This window comes from Babylonia areolata, chromosome 26 (assembly GCF_041734735.1).
Source record: "Babylonia areolata isolate BAREFJ2019XMU chromosome 26, ASM4173473v1, whole genome shotgun sequence".
In the NCBI taxonomy this organism is placed as follows: Eukaryota; Metazoa; Mollusca; class Gastropoda; order Neogastropoda; family Buccinidae; genus Babylonia; species Babylonia areolata.
The window spans coordinates 30,739,332-30,762,567 of record NC_134901.1 but is presented as its reverse complement, the minus strand read 5'-3'; the positions used below and the strand labels follow the sequence as shown (position 1 = coordinate 30,762,567).

The 23,236-nt window shown below is 42.7% G+C and overlaps 1 protein-coding gene across 3 annotated transcripts in view; it reads left to right on the top strand.

The window, feature by feature from the left end:
• Positions 1 to 23,236, top strand: part of LOC143300357 (uncharacterized) — a 92,157-nt gene that overhangs the window by 55,822 nt on the left and 13,099 nt on the right. For all 3 annotated transcript variants that reach the window (XM_076613967.1, XM_076613966.1, XM_076613965.1), the window contains 8 exons: positions 8,174 to 8,354; positions 9,119 to 9,182; positions 10,431 to 10,534; positions 11,208 to 11,307; positions 17,361 to 17,402; positions 17,645 to 17,734; positions 20,277 to 20,323; positions 22,044 to 22,166. In XM_076613967.1, the coding sequence (XP_076470082.1) occupies positions 8,174 to 8,354; positions 9,119 to 9,182; positions 10,431 to 10,534; positions 11,208 to 11,307; positions 17,361 to 17,402; positions 17,645 to 17,734; positions 20,277 to 20,323; positions 22,044 to 22,166 (751 nt within the window). The remainder of the gene's footprint in view (positions 1 to 8,173; positions 8,355 to 9,118; positions 9,183 to 10,430; positions 10,535 to 11,207; positions 11,308 to 17,360; positions 17,403 to 17,644; positions 17,735 to 20,276; positions 20,324 to 22,043; positions 22,167 to 23,236) is intronic.

Genomic DNA, 23,236 nt, shown 5'->3' with positions numbered 1-23,236 from the left:
TTGTTGCTTTTTTCATTGTAACTCTGAAACTATATGATTTGCTAAGGCGTTCTGGGTCAACACCCCCAAGTACTGAGTCACTGACGATAAGGAGGTGAGGTAGTTGTCCTTCATCAGAGTGACGTGTATCTTCGCTTCTTGTGCTGGAGGTGTCACTTTCGGTGTCTGACGAGCTGCTGTGTGGGATGTTAAACTGTGTCAGACTACTGGTGTTTGATGTTTTGACTGCCTTCATTTGAGGAGATTTCTTTTTTTGTGGTTTTGTACTTGGGGTCGCATGGGCCATGAGTGAAGTAGGTGTAGATACCACTGCACTGAACGTTTGACTCAGAGTTGATGATGTTTCTGTTTGATGTATGTCTGTTTGAATGCCCATTTCTTTGACATTTTTTTCACTGAATTTTGGTTGCAGCATGTGCATGATTTGGGTCATGACGTCTCCTCTGATTTCCTCTGATTTTTGCAGCTGTGCAGTCAGGTTTATGACAGACAATTCAAGGTTCTGAAGAATGCTTTCCGTTTTGTGACTGTGTATTTCTACCAGTCCATATAAAGCATCATCGCTAGTTTCTGACGGCTGTGCTTTTTCATGATCTTCGTTGAAGTCAGAATCGTGTTTTTGTGCGGTCATTTCTTCTTCTATATTTTCATCAAATAGTGATTGAGCACATATTTTGCAAATGTATTTTCTTTGTGTTCTGGTGAAAATGCACACTTGGTATGGTGGCAGCTCAATGCATGTGTAATGAATTTTTCTACTGCAGTCTGAGCATTTTAGGGACTTTTCTTGGTGTTTTTCTTTTTCACATAGGCACTTAGTGGTACTATGTCTTGGTTGATTGACATCATTTTGAGAGTCTGAAACACATTCATTTTTTGACGTATTCTTGTTTAGGTCATTCTGAACCTGTGGAACATGTTCACCCGTAGACAGTAAGTTTCTTCTATCTACGTCACTTTCAGAACTTGCGACAGTTCCATTTTCATGTTCATTTTCTTTTTGTTCATTATTGGTTTCGGCGTATCCGGCTCGCGTCAATTCACTCACCTCTGTCAGGTCTGTGTCCATAATAAATGCCATGTCCACATCCTCGCCGTATATTTGTGGGTTGGCATGACCAGCTAGCCGCATGGCCTCTTTGGCCTCACCCATTGTTCCGTAGCCTTTGTGGCTGGCCTTGGGATATCTGTTGACTGACTGGGCAGCCAAATTCCAAGAAGTAAAAATTCTGATTTTTTTTTTCCATTACTCACTGCGTATACCTTTTTTTTTTCCTTTGTTTTCGTTTTCGTTTTAACATAAGAAATGGTCAATCTTTCATCACTAGACGCCATCCTTTTGTTATTTTTTCTGCAGTCGAGCAATGGTTGTCTGAACTGTCCGCCATTGCACAATGTGTGTGTGTGTGGCATTTGTTGTGTGTGTGTGCGTGGTGTTTGTCGTCTGTGTGTATGGTGTTTGTCGTGTGTGTATGTGTTGTATATAGTAAGTCTCAGCTCCAGCAATTCACAGGAAGCAAGCATTATTTGATCATCTGGAGGCCACACACAAGAGGAGACCCTGCATTGCTGATGAGTCATTTCAGTGGTTTTTAAGATGAGTTATTTCTTTTCATGTGTTTGGGTCTGGAAACATTGTCCTTTTTGTCTTTCCATTTTGAATTTCTTCTGCTCTAAAGGAATAAAACTGTTTCATAGGCTGACTTTTCAAAAATTGGGGTGTAAAAAAAATCATTTGAATGAGGGAGTACACATTCATGAGCAGAAGAAGTGACGGTTGTCCTTCAGTAATATTCACCCTTTTTTTCTTTCTATTTTCTTTTTTTTCAAACAACATATTGATGACCCAAGCACCCCCGCAACCTCACAGCAAGTCTGCCTACTGTCATCAGCATAGCATGACGCCATCAGCTGTGCTGTTGTTGCTGTCAGTCTTTGGGATGTCCTGTTTCAGAAGAAAATCACTGTCTTTAATTTTATTTCAATTTTCATGGACTGAAACAGACATGGATAAATTGGTCTTTTTACATTTTTTCACTATTTTTATCATGATGTAAGTGAAATGTGGATAAAGTGTTCTTTCTAATTGACCTTTAATTGACCTTTTAACAATATTTTGGTTCTGTTCCACTGGTGTTCAGCTCTGATTGGTCTTTCTAACATTGTTTTAATTGACATTTTATTGTTATTTTGGTTCTATTCCGCTGGTTTTAAGAAGTGTTCAGCTCTGATTGGTCTTTCTAACATTGTTTTAATTGACCTTTTATTGTTATTTTGGTTCTATTCCTCTGGTTTTAAGACGTTTTCAGCTCTGATTGGTCTTTCTAACATTGTTTTAATTGACCTTTATTGTTATTTTGGTTCTGTTCCTCTGGTTTTAGAATGTTCAGCTCTGATTGGTCTTTCTAACATGTTTTAATTGACATTTTATTGTTATTTTGGTTCTATTCATCTGGTTTTAAGACGTGTTCAGCTCTGATTGGTCTTTCTAACATGTTTTAATTGACCTTTTATTGTTATTTTGGTTCTATTCCTCTGGTTTTAAGACGTGTTCAGCTCTGATTGGTCTTTCTAACATGTTTTAATTGACCTTTTATTGTTATTTTGGAAGTGTTCAGCTCTGATTGGTCTTTCTAACATTGCTTTAATTGACCTTTTATTGTTATTTTGGTTCTAGTCCTCTGGTTTTAAGAAGTGTTCAGCTCTGATTGGTCTTTCTAACATTGTTTTAATTGACCTTTTATTGTTATTTTGGTTCTATTCCGCTGGTTTTAAGACATGTTCAGCTCTGATTGGTCTTTTTAGCATTGTTTTAATTGACCTTTTATTTTGGTTCTATTCCGCTGGTTTTAAGACATGTTCAGCTCTGATTGGTCTTTTTAGCATTGTTTTAATTGACCTTTTATTTTGGTTCTATTCCTCTGGTTTTAAGACATGTTCAGCTCTGATTGGTCTTTCTAACATTGCTTTAATTGACCTTTTATTGTTATTTTGGTTCTAGTCCTCTGGTTTTAAGAAGTGTTCAGCTCTGATTGGTCTTTCTAACATTATTTTAATTGACCTTTTATTGTTATTTTGGTTCTATTCCTCTGGTTTTAAGACATGTTCAGCTCTGATTGGTCTTTCTAACATTGTTTTAATGTCCTTTTATTGTTATTTTGGTTCTGTTTATCTGGTTTTAAGAAGTGTTCAGCTCTGATTGGTCTTTCTAACATTGTTTTAATTGACCTTTTATTGTTATTTTGGTTCTATTCCTCTGGTTTTAAGACGTGTTCAGCTCTGATTGGTCTTTCTAACATTGTTTTAATTCACATTTTATTGTTATTTTGGTTCTGTTCCTCTGTTTTAAGACGTTTTCAGCTCTGATTGGTCTTTCTAACATTGTTTTAATTGACCTTTTATTGTTATTTTGGTTCTATTCATCTGGGTTTAAGAAGTGTTCAGCTCTGATCGGTCTTTCTTACATTGTTTTGATTGACCTTTTATTGTTATTTTGGTTCTATTCATCTGGTTTTAAGAAGTGTTCAGCTCTGATTGGTCTTTCTAACATTGTTTTAATGTCCTTTTATTGTTATTTTGGTTCTGTTCCGCTGGTTTTAAGACATGTTCAGCTCTGATTGGTCTTTTTAGCATTGTTTTGATTGACCTTTTATTGTTATTTTGGTTCTATTCCGCTGGTTTTAAGACATGTTCAGCTCTGATTGGTCTTTCTAACATTGTTTTAATGTCCTTTTATTGTTATTTTGGTTCTATTCATCTGGTTTTAAGAAGTGTTCAGCTCTGATTGGTCTTTCTAACATTGTTTTAATTGACCTTTTATTGTTATTTTGGTTCTATTCCGCTGGTTTTAAGACATGTTGAGCTCTGATTGGTCTTTCTAACATTGTTTTAATTGACCTTTCATTGTTATTTTGGTTCTATTCCGCTGGCTTTAAGACATTTTCAGCTCTGATTGGTCTTTCTAACATTGTTTTAATTGACCTTTTATTGTTATTTTGGTTCTATTCTTCTGGTTTTAAGACATGTTCAGCTCTGTTTGGTCTTTTTAACATTGTTTTAATTGACTTTTATTGTTATTTTGGTTCTATTCCGCTGGTTTTAAGACATGTTCAGCTCTGATTGGTCTTTTTAGCATTGTTTTAATTGACCTTTTATTTTGGTTCTATTCCGCTGGTTTTAAGACATGTTCAGCTCTGATTGGTCTTTTTAGCATTGTTTTAATTGACCTTTTATTTTGGTTCTATTCCTCTGGTTTTAAGACATGTTCAGCTCTGATTGGTCTTTCTAACATTGCTTTAATTGACCTTTTATTGTTATTTTGGTTCTAGTCCTCTGGTTTTAAGAAGTGTTCAGCTCTGATTGGTCTTTCTAACATTATTTTAATTGACCTTTTATTGTTATTTTGGTTCTATTCCTCTGGTTTTAAGACATGTTCAGCTCTGATTGGTCTTTCTAACATTGTTTTAATGTCCTTTTATTGTTATTTTGGTTCTGTTTATCTGGTTTTAAGAAGTGTTCAGCTCTGATTGGTCTTTCTAACATTGTTTTAATTGACCTTTTATTGTTATTTTGGTTCTATTCCTCTGGTTTTAAGACGTGTTCAGCTCTGATTGGTCTTTCTAACATTGTTTTAATTCACCTTTTATTGTTATTTTTGTTCTGTTCCTCTGTTTTAAGACGTTTTCAGCTCTGATTGGTCTTTCTAACATTGTTTTAATTGACCTTTTATTGTTATTTTGGTTCTATTCATCTGGGTTTAAGAAGTGTTCAGCTCTGATCGGTCTTTCTTACATTGTTTTGATTGACCTTTTATTGTTATTTTGGTTCTATTCATCTGGTTTTAAGAAGTGTTCAGCTCTGATTGGTCTTTCTAACATTGTTTTAATGTCCTTTTATTGTTATTTTGGTTCTGTTCCGCTGGTTTTAAGACATGTTCAGCTCTGATTGGTCTTTTTAGCATTGTTTTGATTGACCTTTTATTGTTATTTTGGTTCTATTCCGCTGGTTTTAAGACATGTTCAGCTCTGATTGGTCTTTCTAACATTGTTTTAATGTCCTTTTATTGTTATTTTGGTTCTATTCATCTGGTTTTAAGAAGTGTTCAGCTCTGATTGGTCTTTCTAACATTGTTTTAATTGACCTTTTATTGTTATTTTGGTTCTATTCCGCTGGTTTTAAGACATGTTGAGCTCTGATTGGTCTTTCTAACATTGTTTTAATTGACCTTTCATTGTTATTTTGGTTCTATTCCGCTGGCTTTAAGACATTTTCAGCTCTGATTGGTCTTTCTAACATTGTTTTAATTGACCTTTTATTGTTATTTTGGTTCTATTCTTCTGGTTTTAAGACATGTTCAGCTCTGTTTGGTCTTTTTAACATTGTTTTAATTGACTTTTATTGTTATTTTGGTTCTAGTCCTCTGGTTTTAAGACATGTTCAGCTCTGATTGGTCTTTCTAACATTGTTTTAATTAACCTTTTATTGTTATTTTGGTTCTGTTCCTCTGTTTTAAGACGTTTTCAGCTCTGATTGGTCTTTCTAACATTGTTTTAATTGACCTTTTATTGTTATTTTGGTTCTATTCATCTGGGTTTAAGAAGTGTTCAGCTCTGATCGGTCTTTCTTACATTGTTTTGATTGACCTTTTATTGTTATTTTGGTTCTATTCATCTGGTTTTAAGAAGTGTTCAGCTCTGATTGGTCTTTCTAACATTGTTTTAATGTCCTTTTATTGTTATTTTGGTTCTGTCCCGCTGGTTTTAAGACATGTTGAGCTCTGATTGGTCTTTCTAACATTGTTTTAATTGACCTTTCATTGTTATTTTGGTTCTATTCCGCTGGCTTTAAGACATTTTCAGCTCTGATTGGTCTTTCTAACATTGTTTTAATTGACCTTTTATTGTTATTTTGGTTCTATTCTTCTGGTTTTAAGACATGTTCAGCTCTGTTTGGTCTTTTTAACATTGTTTTAATTGACTTTTATTGTTATTTTGGTTCTAGTCCTCTGGTTTTAAGACATGTTCAGCTCTGATTGGTCTTTCTAACATTGTTTTAATTAACCTTTTATTGTTATTTTGGTTCTGTTCCTCTGTTTTAAGACGTTTTCAGGTCTGATTGGTCTTTCTAACATTGCTTTAATTGACCTTTTATTGTTATTTTGGTTCTATTCATCTGGTTTTAAGAAGTGTTCAGCTCTGATTGGTCTTTCTAACATTGTTTTAATTGTCATTTTATTGTTATTTTGGTTCTGTTCCTCTGGTTTTAAGAAGTGTTCAGCTCTGATTGGTCTTTCTAACATTGTTTTAATTGACATTTTATTGTTATTTTGGTTCTATTCCTCTGGTTTTAAGACGTTTTCAGCTCTGATTGGTCTTTCTAACATTGTTTTAATTGACCTTTATTGTTATTTTGGTTCTATTCCTCTGGTTTTAAGAAGTGTTCAGCTCTGATTGGTCTTTCTAACTTTTTTTTTCTTTTCTTTTTTTAACTTATCTGCGCCGTTTCAGTGGCATTACTCCCACGCCGCTCATTTAGATTCCCCCATACACGGCCACACCCAGGTTCGTCCATCGCAGTTCCAGCGTCGGCAGTCCACAGGGAACCATCGATGTTAGGTCGCCTGGAGGCCACACACCAGAGGAGACCCTGCACTGCTGCTGAGTCACTTCGGTGGTGTTCAGTGGTGGTCAGCTCTGATAGGTCTTTCTAACATTGTTTTAATTGACCTTTTATTGTTATTTTGGTTCTATTCCTCTGGTTTTAAGAAGTGTTCAGCTCTGATCGGTCTTTCTAACATTGTTTTGATTGACCTTTTATTGTTATTTTGGTTCTATTCCTCAGGTTGTAAGACATGTTCAGCTCTGATCGGTCTTTCTAACATTGTTTTGATTGACCTTTTATTGTTATTTTGGTTCTATTCCTCAGGTTGTAAGACATGTTCAGCTCTGATCGGTCTTTCTAACATTGTTTTGATTGACCTTTTATTGTTATTTTGGTTCTATTCCTCAGGTTGTAAGACATGTTCAGCACTGATTGGTCTTTCTAACATTGTTTTAATTGATCTTTTATTGTTATTTTGGTTCTATTCCTCTGGTTTTAAGACGTCTTCAGCTCTGATTGGTCTTTCTAACATTGTTTTAATTGACCTTTTATTGTTATTTTGGTTCTATTCGCTGGTTTTAAGACGTTTTCAGTTCTGATTGGTCTTTCTAACGTTATTTTAATTGACCTTTTATTGTTATTTTGGTTCTGTTCCTCTGGTTTTAAGATGTTTTCAGCTCTGATTGGTCTTTCTAACATTGTTTTAATTGACCTTTTATTGTTATTTTGGTTCTATTCCGCTGGTTTTAAGAAATGACTGGTGTTCAGCTCTGATAGGTCTTTCTAACCTTGTTTTAATTGACCGTTTATTCTATTTCACTGTTTTTTAGAAGTGACTGGTGTTCAGCTTTGACATGGCTTCTTTGTGGTTTGCTGGGCTGTAAGGAAACAACATGATTAGATGTGGTGCAGTGATGTGGTGGAGCGATGTGGTACAGTGCAGTGATGTGATGTGGTGCAGTGCAGTGATGTGGTACAGTGATGTGATATGGTACAGTGATATGATGTGGTGCAGTGCAGTGATGTGATATGGTACAGTGATGTGATGTGGTGCAGTGCAGTGATGTGATATGGTACTGTGATGTGATATGGTACTGTGATGTGATGTGTTGCAGTGATGTGATGTGGCGCAGTGATGTGATGTGGTGCAGTGCAGTGATGTGATATGGTACAGTGATGTGATATGGTACTGTGATGTGATATGGTACTGTGATGTGATGTGTTGCAGTGATGTGATGTGGCGCAGTGATATGATGTGGCGCAGTGATGTGTTGCAGTGATGTGATGTGGTGCAGTGATGTGTTGTGGCACAGTGATGTGATGTGTTGCAGTGATGTGATGTGGTGCAGTGATGTGTTGTGGCACAGTGATGTGATGTGTTGCAGTGATGTGATGTGGCGCAGTGATGTGATGTGGCGCAGTGATGTGTTGCAGTGATGTGATGTGGTGCAGTGATGTGTTGTGGCACAGTGATGTGATGTGTTGCAGTGATGTGGTGTGGCGCGGTGATGTGTTGTAGTGATGTGATGTGGCGCAGTGATGTGATGTGTTGCAGTGATGTGGTGTGTTGCAGTGAGTCGCCTGACCCAGAGACTGACGGCTAGCCAGCAGGAGCGGGAGGAGATGGAGCGAGAGCTGGAGGAGACCAGGTCCAAGTTGAAAGACGTCAAGCAGAAGCACGACAAGATGCAGCTGGAAGCCCTTAAACACACCTCCATGCACAGCCACTTCAACTCTGTGGCCGGACTTCAGAGGTCTGTCTGTCAGGAAATAGTGTTTAGTAGATGGATGATTCGATTAAAGTTATGCTGTTGTGGGTCTGTGAGAAAATCGTGTTTAGAAGATGGATGATTCAGTTCAAATTATGCTATTGTACACTACTTTCCCATGAGACAATAAACCAAGGCCCCATGTGTAGCATGTGCAAAGTGCATGTTAAAGAACCCACAGCAACAAAAAATTTGTCCCTGACAAAATTCTGGAGAAAATTCCACAAGAAAGAAGAGTGCGGCTGCACTGTGGAGGCATGTTCTTCCGGGGAGAGCAACCCTGATTTAACAGACAGAAATCTGTTGTGACAAAAAGTGAATCAAGACAATACAGTGCAATACTGCTACAGGTGTGGCCTTATATGTTAAAGTTTTGTTTTGCAATAAAATGTCGTGCATTCATACAGGCTCACTATGTAGTCTTCATAATGTATTTGACCCTTTTTTCTTTCTTTTTGAATCAGTCAATCTCTTCTTTGAATGTTTGCTAATCATTCACACTTTTATATTAAAGAAATAAAAATGGCAGTGAACGTATTTCAGTTTTTAAGCATCAGTCTGTAATGGACTCGTTTTGGGGGGGAAAAAAAGGAAGGCATTAGAGTTGTTTGAAGCATTAATTTGTAAATAGATTATTAACAACCAAAAATTACTCAGAAGGAAAACTTACACAAGCATTTAAAGGAAAAAGAGATTAACTGCCACAGAAAAAAATGATAATTAAATGTATGAAGTGTGATATATTTCAGGTCAGTCACTGAGGAAAGGGAACAGATGGAAAGGGAGACAGAGGAAATGATGAACAAAGTGCTGGTAAGCTGACATGACTGTATTGCAAGGGGATGACTTTGCTGTGATGGAGATAGAAAACTTGAGCCCTTAAACAGGGTGATCATCACAACTGTGACATGTGCAATAGTCCAGAAGTTAGTGTTGGACTTTCAGTTCAAGGGTCCTGGGTTCAATCATTCAATCCTGATATCAGCACCTGGTGGATAAGGGATGATTGTTTTATTCCATTCTCCCAGATCAACATATTTGCAGACTGTTAGTGCTTTAACCCCCTTTGTATGTATACATATACAGAAGATAGAATTAGCAAGATAAAAATCTTGGTTATTTATGTCAGGGTTCATGCGCATCCCTGAAAACTCATACCTGCAAGTGAAAATGTGAGTTGCAGTTTATGAATATAGAAAGAAAGAAGAATCACAGCAACATCAAAGAATTGTTCATTTCATTGCCACATTTCATCTTTCTGTTATATTATCTGGTCCATAGTAAAATGCTGTGAGATGAAATCAGACTGTACAGAAAGTTTTGATCTTCCCAAGAGTGCATGACAATTTTTGACTCACTTGTGTAAACAAAGTGAGTCTATGTTTTAACCCTGTGTTCGGTTGTCTGTGTGTGTGTGTGTCTGTGTGTCCGTGGTAAACTTTAACATTGACATTTTCTCTGCAAATACTTTGTCAGTTGACACCAAATTAGGCATAAAAATAGGAAAAGTTCAGTTCTTACCAGTCATCTTGTTTAAAACAATATTGCACCTCTGGGATGGGCACAAAAAAATTTAAAAAAAGAAGCCTAATTATATGCAAACTGCATTTACTGTTTCTTATTCTGACACAACAACAAGAGGAGTCATTATTATCATTTTTTGTTCAAACAGGAACTTCTTTTGCTAAGCATGGAATTTTTAATTATTTTGCAAACGTTTTGGTGCAGATAGTAAAAAAGGGAAATTACTCTGTAATTAATGCTAGGGGACTTAATTTATCACAAGTGAGTCTTGAAGGCCTTGCCTCTCTTGTTTCTTTTTGCGTTTAACTGTATGAGCTTGCTCCTGAAAGTTTGGCAATATAGCACAACAATTTTGACATACTGTCTGTTGGTCTATTAACGCTTTTGTTAAATGAAGATTATCTCAACAATTCAGATTGTGACTGTACATTATATAATTCACACGCAATGTGTGTTATAATAGAAATGTGTGTTACAGGAGATGCGTATTGTTTCACACTTCACTGACCACACATAATGAATGCTGACTTGTGGCAGGCATCAGATGAAGAACAGAAGCGTCAGGCCCAGCTGGCGATTGAAACAGAGGCAGAGAACAAACAGCTGAAAGCAGAACTGAGTGCCTTGCATGACTCTGTCAGGTGAGAAGTCATGTCACCTTGCTGGTCGGACTGGACAGTTTTTAGGTCCCAGGTTCAGTTCCCTGTTTGCAGCACAAAGAAATGACTGGCTTGTTTGTCAGTTTATTTGGTGTGCGCAGCATGAAAGCTGTTTGATGTGAGTGGAGTGTTACCTGTGGTCCTGTTGTCCCTGTGCTCAGGGCAGACACATTGTCTTTCACTGTTTGTTTGGCATGTGCAACATGAAAGCAGTTTGACTGTGACTTTTCCATTTTGCAGTGGTGATTTGTTAAAAAGTTTCATTATGGTGAAATACTAGCATAATTTGGATGTTCATTTGATTACACATATTTACTGTGACCCACTGGTGCAGACTCCTGCAGGGGTCTGGATTCCTGTCCTGTACAAACTACTCATGCTCCCATGTGGAGTAATCGAAAGTAGCAGCTGTGATTTGTGATTGATATTTGACTCACTTCAAGACTGAAGAGAACTGATAACAATTTTGAAGGGTGTAATATGTGTGTGTGTGTGCATATGCATGCATGCACGCATGTGTGTGTGTGTGTGTATTGTGTGTGTGTGTGTGAATGTGTGCATGCAAATGATTATGCCAAAAAGCATGTGTGTACATGTGGATGTGTATTTATGCACATTGTGAAGACGCTGACACATGTAGGTGTGTGTGTAACAGGAAGTCTCAGAGCAAGTTGGTTCTCCTGCAGAAAGCTGTTCGCCAGTCAGAGAGTCAAGAGTTGGTCACGCAGAATGAACTGGCCAACGTCATCAAAATTGTGAGTCTTTGTGTCAGTATCTCTTCACACAGAATGAAGTGGGGGTTAGGGGGTGCACGGGAGGGGTAGTACCTCTAGATGGGGGGCTTGTCACACTCTTCCGGGAGTGGTTCGTCCACTATTGGTCCCCACCGGCACCCAGCTCTCACCTATGGGTCCTAGAAGCTGCTAGCATGCGGCAGCGCCCAATCCCCGGGCAACGGCTTTGACAGGCTGGCTAAACTAGGTGAGGGTAGCCGACGGGTCTCAACCCCTCGGTGATTTAGGGCTTGTCTACCCAAGCATGTGAAGACTGGATCCGGCGGACTCTGCGGAAGAAACCTTCATGGTTCAACGGAGAGGAAGGCAGTTGCAGCAGAGCACTGTGGAGTGCTGAGGGCAGGATGAGGCACATCCTGGTCATCCACTGCATCCGTTTCCATCTCCAGTCATCTTGACCTCGTCTTGCCACTGGATACAGATGGTCTCGGATAAGAGAGTGAGGTCGATGGTGCGCAACTCCTCACTATAAACAAAGCCATCGCGCAAGTCATCAGTCATCCTTCATCCCATACCATCATTTTCCCCAAGCCCTGTGGCGACAGGCGAGTGAAGAAGCGACAAGTGTGGGTACACTGGCAGTCGTAGCCGTGGACCTGCACACAGGCGGCTCAGGCCATAGGGTCGTTTTTCACTGACCGGAGCAGCGGTGGAGATCGGCAGCCCCTTGAGCGACTGAGCAGCCTTCTTCAGGACAGCACTGCTCACCTCCATGGCATGAGGAAGGGGCTAGAAAAGGTGCCCTAAACATTGCCTGGTCCACACCACCCTAGTCAGCATACCGCAGCTGACGGGGACCCTACTCAAGCGGTCGACACACAAAGAAAGAAGAAAACAAGGAGCATCTCATTGACCATTGCCACATGGAACGTGCGTACGCTTCTGGACAGAGGCGACTCAGACAGACCACAGAGACGCACAGCACTCATTGTGAGTGAACTAGCCAGGTACAACATCGACATCGCTGCCTTAAGTGAGACCAGACTGGCAGAAGAAGGCGAACTCTGTGAGCGAGGCGCAGGCTACACCTTCTTTTGGAGTGGTCGCGGACCTGAAGAGAGACGTGAGGCTGGAGTTGGCTTTGCAGTGAAGACAACCCTCGTTGGCAAGCTGGCTGGCCCCCCGAAAAGAGTGAACGATCGCCTGATGATGATGAAACTCCCTTTATTCAATGGGAAGAAGTTTACCACCATTATCAGCGCCTATGCGCCCACCATGACCAACCTGGATGAGATCAAGGACAAGTTCTACGAGGACCTGAACGCTGTCATCACCACCGTTCCCAACGCAGAGAAACTCATCATTCTTGGTGACTTTAACGCAAGAGTTGGCTGTGACAGCACCTCCTGGGAAGGCATGATTGGGAAGCATGGGGTTGGCAGCTGTAACAGCAGTGGTCAACTACTTCTCCAGACATGTGCCGAGCACAACCTTCTTATCACAAACACCATCTTCTGCCTCCCTACCCGTAACAGGACGTCCTGGATGCATCCTGGCTCTGGGCATTGGCATCTCATCGACTTTGTCATCGTCAGGAAGAGGGACAGGCAGGACGTACAAGTCATGAGGGCCATGTGTGGCGCCGAGTGCTGGACAGACTACCGCCTTATCGTCTCCAAACTCAACCTCCGCATCCAGCCCAAGAGACGGCCTAGGGGCATGAAAGCACCCAAACGCCTGAATGTCAACAAGCTAGAGCTAGGCAACATCAAGCAGAGCTTTGTGACACCCTGGAGGAACGCCTTGAGTCCACCATGCTGGACAACCAGAATGCGGAGGCAGCATGGGGTGCACTGCATGAGACGGTGTACACCACTGCCATGGAGTGCCTGGGGCCTTCTGTCAGGAAGCACAAAGACTGGTTTGATGAGAACTGCACTGAGATCAAGCAGCTGCTGGAAGACAAACGCCAAGCCTACAGAGCCCACATTGAAGATCCCAAGTCACAGTCAAAGAAAGACATACTGAAGAGCGCACGCATCACCATCCAGCTGAAGCTGTTTGATGAGAACTGCACTGAGATCAAGCAGCTGCTGGAAGACAAACGCCAAGCCTACAGAGCCCACATTGAAGATCCCGAGTCACAGTCAAAGAAGGACATACTGAAGAGCGCACGCAGCACCATCCAGCTGAAGCTGCGGCAGATGCAAGATTCCTGGTTGAGCAACAAAGCTGATGAGATCCAGGGCTTTGCAGACAGGAACGACATGAAGAACTTCTATAACAGCCTGAAAGAAGTCTACGGTCCCACCACCTCCGGATCTGCTCCACTCCTCAGTACTGATGGTTCTACTGTGCTGACACTGTGTGTTGTTGGGGCTGGCAGTGTGTGTTGCTGGGGCTGGCAGTGTGTGTTGTGTTGGGGCTGGCACTGTGTTGTTGGGGCTGACAGTGTGTGTTGTTGGGGCTGGCAGTGTGTGTTGCTGGGGCTGACAGTGTGTGTTGTTGGAGCTGGCAGTGTGTGTTGTCGGGGCTGGCATTGTGTGTTGGTGGGGCTGGCAGTGTGTGTTGTTGGGGCTGGCAGTGTGTGTTGTTGGGGCTGGCAGTGTGTGTTGATGGGGCTGGCAGTGTGTGTTGTTGGGGCTGGCAGTGTGTGTTGTGTTGGGGCTGGCACTGTGTGTTGCTGGGGCTGGCAGTGTGTGTTGTTGGGGCTGGCACTGTGTGTTGCTGGAGCTGGCACTGTGTGTTGTGTTGGGGCTGGCACTGTGTGTTGTTGGGGCTGACACTTTGTGTTGTTCAGGCTGGTACTGTGTGTTGTTGGGGCTGACAGTGTGTGTTGTGTTGGGGCTGGTACTGTGTGTTGTTGGGGCTGGCACTGTGTTGTTGGGGCTGGTACTGTGTGTTGTTGGGGCTGGTACTGTGTGTTGTTGAGGCTGGCACTGTGTGTTGTTGGGGCTGGTACTGTGTGTTGTGTTGGGGCTGACCCTGTGTTGTGTTGAGGCTGGCAGTGTGTGTTGTGTTGGGGCTGGCAGTGTGTGTTGTTGGGGCTGGCAGTGTGTGTTGTGTTGGGGCTGGCAGTGCGTGTTGTTGGGGCTGGTACTGTGTGTAGTTGGGGCTGGCAGTGTGTGCTGTGTTGGTGCTAGTACTGTGTGTTGTTGGGGCTGGCAGTGTGTGTTGTGTTAGTGCTGACACTGTGTGTTGTTGGGGCTGGCAGTGTGTTTTGTTGGGGCTGGCACTGTGTGTTGCTGCTGCTGGCAGTGTGTGTTGTGTTGGGGCTGGCACTGTGTGTTGTTGGGGCTGGCAGTGTGTGTTGTGTTGGGGCTGACACTGTGTGTTGTTGGGGATGGCAGTGTGTGTTGTGTTGGGGCTGGCAGTGAGTGTTGTATTGGGGCTGGCAGTGTGTGTTGTTGGGGATGGCAGTGTGTGTTATGTTGGGGCTGGCAGTGTATGTTGTTGGGGCTGGCACTGTGTGTTGGTGGGGCTGGCACTGTGTGTTGTGTTGGGGCTGGCACTGTGTGTTGTTGGGGCTGGCACTGTGTGTTGGTGGGGCTGGCAGTGTGTGTTGTTGGGGCTGGCAGTGTGTGTTGATGAGGCTGACACTGTGTGTTGTTGGGGCTGGCAGTGTGTGTGTTGTGCTGGGGTTGGCAGTGTGTGTTGTGTTGGGGCTGGCAGTGTGTGTTGTTGGGGCTGGCACTGTGTGTTGTTGGGGCTGGCAGTGAATGTTGTATTGGGACTGACACTGTGTGTTGTTGGGGCTTACACTGTGTATTGTTGGGAATGGCAGTGTGTGTTATGTTGGGGCTGGTACTGTGTGTTGGTGGGGCTGGCACTGTGTGTTGTGTTGGGGCTGGCACTGTGTGTTGTTGGGGCTGGCAGTGTGTGTTGTGTTGGGGCTGGCAGTGTGTGTTGCTGGGGCTGGCAGTATGTTTTGTTGGGGCTGGCAGTGTGTTGTGTTGGGCTGGCAGAGTGTTGTGTTGGGGTTGGCAGTGTGTGTTGTTGAGGCTGACACTGTGTGTTGTTGGGGCTGACAGTCTGTGTTGTTGGGGCTGGCAGTGTGTGTTGTTGGGGCTGGCAGTGTGTGTTGTGTTGGGGCTGACAGTGTGTGTTGTGTTGGGGCTGGCACTGTGTGTTGGGGCTGATTGTGTGTGTTGTGTTGGGGCTGACACTGTGTTGTGTTGGGGCTGACGGTGTGTGTGTTGTTGGACTGGCACTGTGTGTGTTCTTGGGGCTTACAGTGTGTATTGTTGAGGCTGGCACTGTGTGTGTTGTGTTGGGGCTGACAGTGTGTGTTGTTGTGACTGGCACTATGTGTGTTGTTGGGGCTGGCATTGTGTGTTGTGTTGGGGCTGACACTGTGTGTGTTGTTGGGGCTGGCAGTGTGTGTTGTTGGGGCTGGTACTGTGTGTTGCTGAGGCTGGCAGTGTGTGTTGTTCGGGCTGACACTGTGTGTTGTTGGGGCTGGCAGTGTGTGTTGTTGGGGCTAAACAGTGTGTGTGCTGGCATGTGTGTTGTTCCTAAGGCTGGCAGTGTGTTTTGTGTGACTGACAGTGTGTGTTGTTGGGGCTGGCAGTGTGTGTTGTTGGGGCTGGCACTGTGTGTTGCTGGGGCTGGCAGTGTGTGTTGTTGGGGCTGGCACTGTGTGTTGTGTTGGGGCTGGCAGTGTGTATTTTGGGGCTGGCACTGTGTGTTGTTGGGGCTGACACTGTGTGTATTGTTTGGGATGGCAGTGTGTGTTGTGTTGGGGTTGGCAGTGTGTATTTTGGGGCTGGCAGTGTGTGTTGTTGGGGCTGGCACTGTGTGTTGTTGGGGCTGACACTGTGTGTATTGTTTGGGATGGCAGTGTGTGTTGTGTTGGGGCTGGCAGTGTGTATTTTGGGGCTGGCAGTGTGTGTTATTGGGGCTGGCAGTGTGTGTTATTGGGGCTGGCAGTGTGTGTTGTTGGGGCTGGCAGTGTGTGTTATTGGGGCTGGCAGTGTGTGTTATTGGGGCTGGCAGTGTGTGTTATTGGGGCTGGCAGTGTGTGTTATTGGGGCTGGCAGTGTGTGTTGTTGGGGCTGGCAGTGTGTGTTATTGGGGCTGGCAGTGTGTGTTGTTGGGGCTGACACTGTGTGTATTGTTTGGGATGGCAGTGTGTGTTGTGTTGGGGCTGACACTGAATGTTGTTGGGGCTGGCAGTGTGTGTTCGTGGGGCTGACACTGTGTTGTGTTGGGGCAGACACTGTGTGTTGATGGGGCTGGCACTGTGTTGTTGGGGCTGGCAGTGTGTGTGTTGTTGGGGCTGGCAGTGTGTTTTGTGGGGGCTGGCACTGTGTGTTGTGTTGGGGCTGGCAGTGTGTGTTGTTGGGGCTGGCAGTGTGTTTTGTGGGGGCTGGCACTGTGTGTTGTGTTGGGGCTGGCAGTGTGTGTTGCTGGGGCTGGCAGTGTGTATTGTGTTGGGGCTGGCAGTGTGTGTTGTTGGGGCTGGCAGTGTGTGTTGTGTTGGTGTTGGCAGTGTGTGTTGTTGGGGCTGGCAGTGTGTGTTTTGGGGGCTGGCAGTGTGTGTTGTGTTGGGGATGTCACTGTGTGTTGTTGGGGCTGACACCGTGTGTTGATGGGACTGGCAGTGTGTGTTGTTGGGGCTGGCAGTGTGTGTTGATGGGGCTGACACTGTGTGTTGATGGGTTGTTGGGGCTGGCAGTGTGTGTGTTGTTGGGGCTGGCAGTGTGTGTTGTGTTGGGGCTGACAGTGTGTGTTGTGTTGGGGCTGACAGTGTGTGTTTTTTTGGGATGGCAGTGTGTGTTTTTGGGGATGGCAGTGTGTGTTGTGTTTGGGCTGGCAGTGTGTGTTGTTGGGGCTGGCACTGTGTGTTGTTGCGGCTGGCATTGTGTGTTGTTGGGGCTGGCAGTGTGTGTTGTTGGGGATGGCAGTGTGTGTTTTTGGGGATGGCAGTGTGTTGTTGGGGCTGGCACTGTGTGTTGTTGTGGCTGGCATTGTGTGTTGTTGGAGCTGGCACTGTGTGTTGTTGGGGATGGCAGTGTGTGTTTTTGGGGATGGCAGTGTGTGTTGTTGGGGATGACACTGTGTGTTGTGTGCAGGTGGAGAAGACAGCCCTGGAGAGAGACACTGCTTTCAGAGTGGTGAGTAGCGTGTGTCAATGACAGCAGTGTGTCAGTCACTGTCTTCCTCTCTCTTCTTTTCACTGTCGGATTATCTTTATGTGTGCCTTACTGCTGTGTTCATTGACATTTCTCACCTCATTCAAGCCAGTATTTTGTTTTTTTATGTTAATCGGCTCTCCATACTACTTGCTCCCTTTCCTCCAGTGGAAAAAACTGGGCCAGCGATCAGTGTAAACAGTATCCCAGTGTGACTGTTGCAGGCCAAGGAAAAACAGAGAGACTGCAAGAACACTGTCAGCCAGATCAGGGACAGCACTGTGGTCATGGGCAGAATGGAGAAAAAACTCCAGGTACTGCATTCATGTTCATTTTCCTCCCTGTGTTACTTGTGCTATTCCTCAGTCAACCATTTTGAAGAAGGGTTTAAGGATTGTTCTTTTTCATTTGTTTTTCGTATTCTTTTATGGTGGGGTTTGGGTTTTATACATTTGGTGTTATATTGTGTTTTTCATTATAATTATTTGTCATTTATGTGGAAATTTATCCTCAGGATTTAGGTAAGAATTAATACATACAGTTGGTTTTTTGTTGTTGTTTTTTTAAAGCACTTGCTCACCTAACATTCAGATTGAGGAAAGCAGACAGTCCTTATCAATATTATATGTGCACATAGAATGAAAAGGTAAAAGTTAAATACACATATATGTGAAGAAAGTGTGTCTGAGCGCTTGTCCGAAATCCTGTGAGCTTGACCCTGTCCCGTCTTCTTTGTTGGTTGAATGTATTGATGTTCTACTGCCACATATTACTCATGTCATCAATTCTTCCTTACTGTCTGGTTGTTTCCCTGAAAGCTTCAAATGGATCATAATTGTTTGAAAAATTATCGACCTGTCTCTAATCTGTCATTTTTATCAAAACTGCTAGAAAAGATCATATTGTCTCAGCTCTTAGCTCATCTGGAACAGAATGGTTTACTTAATTCCCACCAGTCAGCTTATAGACGTGGTCATAGTTGCGAAACAGCCCTTCTTAGAATAGTGAATGATTTGCTTTCGGGATTTGATGAGGATAAGATATCTGTTCTTGCTCTCTTAGATTTGTCAGCAGCTTTTGACACTATCGACCACTCTATCCTCTTGAACAGACTTAAAACTTCCTTTGGTATTCGTGACACTGCACTAGCATGGATCACGTCTTACCTGTCAGATCGTACACAGAAAGTGTGTGTAAATGGTAGATACTCTAGAGTATCTGCCTTGAAATATGGTGTCCCACAAGGGTCTGTCCTAGGTCCTGTTCTTTTCGTGCTGTATGCGGCTCCTGTGTCGGATGTGATCAGTCATCATGCGATGTCGCATGAGAGCTTTGCTGATGACACACAACTTTATCAGTCGGCTTCCATAGCTGAATTTGATGCACTGGTGACTCAAACACAGGAGTGCATTGCTGGCCTAAAGGACTGGATGACTCTCAACAAGCTGCAATTAAATGATGATAAGACTGAATTTATGATAACCTGTCCAAAGAAGTTTCGTCAACATCCTTCCTTTCCTGACTCTGTTCTGATCAATAGCACACCTGTTTCACTTTCTCCCTCTGTTCGCAGTCTTGGTGTAATCCTGGACCAGTCTCTTTCCTTCCAACAGCACATTTCGAATATCTGTAAAGTTGCCTATTTGGAACTGCGTAGAATCAGCTCTATCCGCCACTATCTCTCAACCGATGCAACCAAGACACTTGTATGCTCTCTGGTTCTCTCAAGATTGGATTACTGCAACTCTCTTTTGGCCGGCCTTCCCAAATATCTGTTAGACAGACTCCAACGAATCCAGAATAACGCTGCCAGACTCATTTGCAGAGCTTCTAAATTTGACCATGTCTCTCCTCTCCTTCAGTCTCACCACTGGTTGCCTGTTTCTGATCGAATAGACTATAAGCTATCCACTCTGACCTTTTCTGCAGTCAACGGATCTGGCCCCAAGTATCTTTCTGAACTCATCCATATCTATACCCCGTCTTGCCAGCTCCGTTCTTCCTCTGATACTCGACTTCTCAGGATACCTCACGTCAGAAGTAAGACCTATGGACACAGATCGTTTTCTTTTCAATCGCCAAAGACGTGGAACAAGCTCCCTGATAACCTCCATCATTCTGATTCCCTCGCATCTTTTAAATCTCGTCTCAAAACTCACCTTTTCCCTCAGCAATAAGTTCAATTGTGGCAGGTCCACTTCCTTTTCGTTAGGTGTGCTTGACTATGTGTGTATACATATGTATGTGTACATAACTACATGCATGTATATGAATGTGTATTGTGTGTGCGTGTGTTTATGTAAGTTTGTGCCTGCCTATGTGTGCGTATGTGTTAGGGTAGCTGTTAGATACACATGTATGTTAAAATGTATGTATGCAGTGTGTGTGTGTGCGTGTGTGTGTGTGTGTGTGTGTGTGTGTGTGTGTGTGTGTGGTCACATTTTGGTGTGTGTATGTAACATAGATATAATGTTTTATGTTAACAAAAGTGTTTTTGTAAAGCACCTAGAGCAGATTTCTGGATAGTGTGCTATATAAGTATCCATTATTATTATATATATGTCAATGACTATTGAGTCCTTGTTCATGTTAACAGAAACAAATTCTGACACTGTAAAACTGAACACATTTGGTGAATTTGTACATCTGAAGGCCAAAGTGATGTTTTGGTGTCAGTTTTCTTTCCTTGTGCAAGACTGGTTGTTTGTTTGTTTTTATTATGGAGTAATTGGGACTTTGTTTCTGTTACTTTATTCTCTTTCTTTATGTATATTTTTATAGAATTATTTTGTTTGCCCCAGCACTGCCATTATGCTGGTAACAGGCATGCTATATAATGAAGTCCCTTTCCTGCAGATGTACAAACTGAGGGCATCAGCCAAGCTTCAGACTGTCTCAGAAAAGTGAGTGAACCTGGCTTCTGTATACCTGCTTCCATATACAAGAAAAAACAGGAAGCTCACAAGTTTATTGTATTTTACATTCAGGGGCAGTTATGCGCTGTGAACTTTGAGCCTGTCTGGATAAATTCATTGTGTGTCCAAGGATGACAGAGTACCTGAACTTAGTGTGTATTGGTTTGATTACTTGTATGGACTTGGAATGTTACTGCTTAAACTGTATTGATGTAGATGTCTGTGTGGGCCAGCAGTCAGGTACAGTGATGGATGGTGTTGATTGTTGTGGGAGAGGATGCTGTTCATTGTTGTGGCAGTGGATGCTGTTCATTGTTGGGGTGTTGATCTTGTTGACCAACAACTTGATTGTGAGCCACTTGACTTAACTCACTCTGGACGAAAGGCCACATTGAGGCCCTACTGTTTACAACCGTTTCAGACAAAGGATCCTGATCGGGGCCGTTGGTAGTTTTGAATTTTTGGGGTGGCACTTAATTTCCATAATGATGTTATGAACTAAGAATATCTTAACTGACCTTTCCACTCTCCACTGCGACTGATAAATGCAGTGTGTGTTGCTGTGCTCGAGAGCAGGAAAGTTATTTTCGCGGTGACTGGTTCATGTGAACAGCTCGTGTCAACAATGGTGAATGACCCAGTTTCGTCTCAGTCACAAGGCGGACAACAGAATTAGATGAAGGGGCCCTAACGTGGCAATATAACATTCTGAATTTGATTTGCTTCAAACTCTTTGTGCTTTCCTGGATTCGTTTACAAGTTATCAGTGTGTGTAAATTTTGAACCAAAAATATGGATACTTTCATCATCTCACTGTATGATAGCATAAGAAGGGAGGAAGTTTTATATTTTGTCCCCAACTAACTTGTCATGTTTAGAAGTTTTCAGTTCATAAATTTAACATTTGTTTTTTGGCGATTCGATTTTTTACCCATACAAATGGGTTGTCTGTGGGGAAAGTCAGGGGAGATAACCGGCAGTACTATATGAGTTAAACTGAAAAAGAACCCATGGCAAAGAGAGTGTTATCCTCTGGCAAAATTCTGCAGAAGAAATCTACTCTGATTTGTACACAAATATATAAGCATGCACTCAAGGCCTGATTAAGCGTATTGGGTTATGCTGCTGTCAGGCATCTGCCTAGCAGATGTAGTGTAGCGTATATGGATTTTTCCTAATGCAGTGAGAAACTGAAATTGAACTGAAACTGACTTAAATAAAAAAATTATTCTGTTGATCTTGTTGATCAGCAGTTTAATTTAGAACTGTTTGATTTTGACATAGCTGCTTTTCTAGCTGATATTAATAACCTGTGATATGATTCTGGGCCATTGATTGAAGCATAAAACAAAATTAACAAACAGCATAATACTTTACTGCCATGAAATAGTTTGATAATGATGATTATATTTATAATGAAGCATTTCTGTTGTGCACATCACCAGAATTAATCAGGGCACCATATACTTTATATAACAAAATGGACAAATATTTGTGATACATTAAAAAAAGCAAACAATCATGCACAAACATTAAAATCTGGCAAATAAATCTGCCACACATGTACATCTCAAAAGCAAACACCCACACGCACACGCACACGCACACACACACACACACGTTTCCTTTGATAAGTTGAAGGAAAATATGCACATTTGTTTATCTTGTTTATCTCATACATTAAAAATATTTTTCAATGGTTTTGCAGATTGAAGGAACAAGATGACCTGTTCAATCATCAGCGCCAGGAGTATGAGCGTGAGATCGGCTATCTGCGCTGTCTGCTGAAGGAGAGGGAGGAGAGGATCAGCCAGATGAAGGGAGAGAGGAGGTGGGTGGGCTGAAGGGTTCATTGTCACACATCATAGGTACCACGTTTTATTCCTTTTCTCCCTTTCAGTGGAGCAGTAGTTTGGTCATTGCCATGCATCATAGGTACCACATCTACTTTCCTTTTCTCCCCTTCACTGGGGCAGTCATTGCCACACATCATTGGTACCACATCTACTTTCCTTTTCTGCCCTTCACTGGGACAGTAGTTTGGTCATTGTCATGCATCATAGTTACCACATCTACTTTCCTTTTCTCCCCTTCACTGGGGAAGTCATTGCCACACATCATTGGTACCACATCTACTTTCCTTTTCTCCCCTTCACTGGGGAAGTCATTGCCACACATCATAGGTACCACATCTACTTTCCTTTTCTCCTCATCACTGGGGAAGTCATTGCCACACATCATAGGTACCACATCTTTCCTTTTCTCCCCTTCACTGGGGAAGTCATTGCCACACGTCATAGGTACCACATCTATTTTCCTTTTCTGCCCTTCACTGGGGCAGTCATTGCCACACATCATAGGTACCATATCTACCATAAAGTTCGGTCTATAAGCCGCGACTGTTTACCCCAGCTTCAACCTCTGCGGCTTATACAATGGATGTGGCTTATTTGCCGATTTTAACGATCCCGGGAGTGTCATGTTCTCGTCTATTCTTAGCTGCCCTTCAACTCACCAAAATCATGATTTCTGTCCATGAATTTTTGGATGAGCTTCAGGATACTGTGCTAACTGTTCACGTTTTATAAATCAAATCCACACACATTAGAGCCTTCAGATCAGCATTCAGTTCTCACTCTGCTCAAGCATACACCCTCATCATGCCGAAAACGCGATGTTATGCCTATGATGCAGCCTTCAAATTGAAGGCAATCGACCTAGCAGATGACAGTACAAGCAACGAACCAGCAGCGACCCCCACCTAAGTTCATGAAGTGAAAGTGAGGCTGAAGTCAGTGACAAGATGGCGGAAGAAGCTGTGCCGGTTCTCTTCAACTCTTCAGTGAGCAGGATGATGTTGAATAAATGTGACTATCCCTAAATTACGGATCATTTTGTTTT